The sequence below is a fragment of the Grammomys surdaster genome, unplaced genomic scaffold, assembly GCF_004785775.1.
Source record: "Grammomys surdaster isolate TR1022 unplaced genomic scaffold, NIH_TR_1.0 99, whole genome shotgun sequence".
NCBI lineage: Eukaryota > Metazoa > Chordata > Mammalia > Rodentia > Muridae > Grammomys > Grammomys surdaster.
This window is the reverse complement of record NW_021604578.1, coordinates 7434631-7436326: the sequence shown is the minus strand read 5'-3', so window position 1 is coordinate 7436326 and position 1696 is coordinate 7434631. Positions and strand designations below refer to the sequence as shown.

The 1696-nt window shown below is 53.7% G+C and overlaps 1 protein-coding gene across 1 annotated transcript in view; it reads right to left on the bottom strand.

Moving 5' to 3' along the window:
• Positions 1–605, bottom strand: part of Map3k1 (mitogen-activated protein kinase kinase kinase 1) — a 64311-nt gene extending 63706 nt beyond the window's left edge. The window contains exons 1-2 of the mRNA XM_028783353.1: positions 275–605; positions 20–192 (exon numbers count right to left, since the gene is read on the bottom strand). Coding sequence (XP_028639186.1) covers positions 20–192; positions 275–605 — 504 coding nt within the window. The remainder of the gene's footprint in view (positions 1–19; positions 193–274) is intronic.
• Between the last annotated feature and the right edge of the window lie 1091 nt (positions 606–1696).

Below are 1696 nucleotides of genomic sequence, written 5' to 3'. Positions count from 1 at the left end.
CCCCGCCGGGCCCGGGAACGCGGAGCGGCGGGCGCGCGCGGCGCAGGTGGGAGGGCAGGGGCTCCGCGGGGGCCGCGCGGGGCGCTGTGCGCTGCAACCCCGCAGCCGCCAGGTAGTGGGGGGCGGGGCTGCGGCTCGGCGGGAGCTCGCCCACCCTTGAGGAAGCAGTGATTGGGGCCTGAGTCCCTGGTGCTGGAAGGGGACGCAAGCCGGCGGACTCACGGTCTGTCACTTCACGCGCTTAGTAGCGGGCGCTGGGGCTCCCCGCGCGCACCGGCCCGGCCCGCGCCCGAAGCGCAGGTGGCGCCCGGGACTGTCGCCTGCTGCAGACGGACGCGAAGCCTTCTCTTAGGAAAGCAGACCTCTTGTCCCGCCCTCGTGTCACAAATAACACTACTTGAGATTTCCCGTGCTACCTTGTGCACAGCTGAAGCCGCTGCTTTGGGACACCCTCCCCCCTCCCGCCGGCTGCGCGGAGGGACCAACCCCGGTACTCTGCCAGAGGTTACTCCCCCGTCTTGGAAAGGCAGGCTCCAACCGAAAGCGGGAGAGCACGTCTGGGGAAGGAGCCAAGCGCTGTGCCAGGAAGCGCTGGATCTTGCCATCTTCTACCAGGTCCCTCCCCCGCTACCCCCCACCCCCCAGATGCTCCCAGCTGCACGTCCCTCTTCCTGGCAGTCAGGTGACAGGCCGGGTTCCCGGGTCCCCCCCACCCCCCTTCCCCGCCGCCGCCGCTGCCAGGTTCTTCTATGCGTCGTCCTTCGCCTTTCTCCTGCCTGAGAGTCTTTCTGGAAAAGGTGTCTAGGATAGAAAAGCAGTATATATATGCGATTTCTCCCCCCACCCTCACCCCGAGCCTTTTTCTACGGGATAGAGCTGCTATGTGGCCAGTATCTCACCTGCCTCCGCTACTTCTTTTCCTCTAGACACTTTGTCTGGAATAGACAATCTCTCAGAACCCAGGATCTCTAGATTTATTTTGTGAAACATTAAGGCATGAGGCGCGGGGGAGTGGTAAGAAGGGTTTTCATCTTACAGAAAAAGGAGAGATCGCTCCAGCGTTCAGACAAAAGCCTGAACTATCTAAAAGTGATTCATTTAACCTCTCCAAAGTGGATCAAATGAAGCCCTCCTTAGATGTGTAATGTCAGCTGGAGAGAAAGGTGATACAAAAGGGATTTTTAAAAAGGATCCAGACTTCAGTTTAAGCTCAGTGTTATGGTTACTGCTGTAACATCTGGCACGCTATAGTTTTCAATGGTTACATTAAAAGGTACACGTTTTGAAAGTTTAGATTAGTCTGTTCAAGATTTAGGTCTACATTTAGGCTATAATTATATGCCCTTTTAATGGTAGACACGCATAACATCCAAACCAAACAGTAGTTATTTCCCAGGTCTTCCTAGATTGCCACACCCACCAAATCCTAAATTGAAAAGGATTAACTTTTCTGGTTTCTACCGAGATCTAAAATAAACTTTAAATTGGCACACTTGTAGCTAGGTACCTGTAAGTGAGAAATGCCACTGCAGACCATTGCCTTTGTTTCCATCTTTGGACCAGGTTTGGGAGTTTGGCCTGAATAGCAAAGTTAAAGAAAAAAAAAAAAAGGAATTCCAGCAAAAGATGACTTTTGCTTTTTTATTTGAACAGTGTTTGAACTGTTTGAAAATGAGGGTGGGCACAATTGACTAAC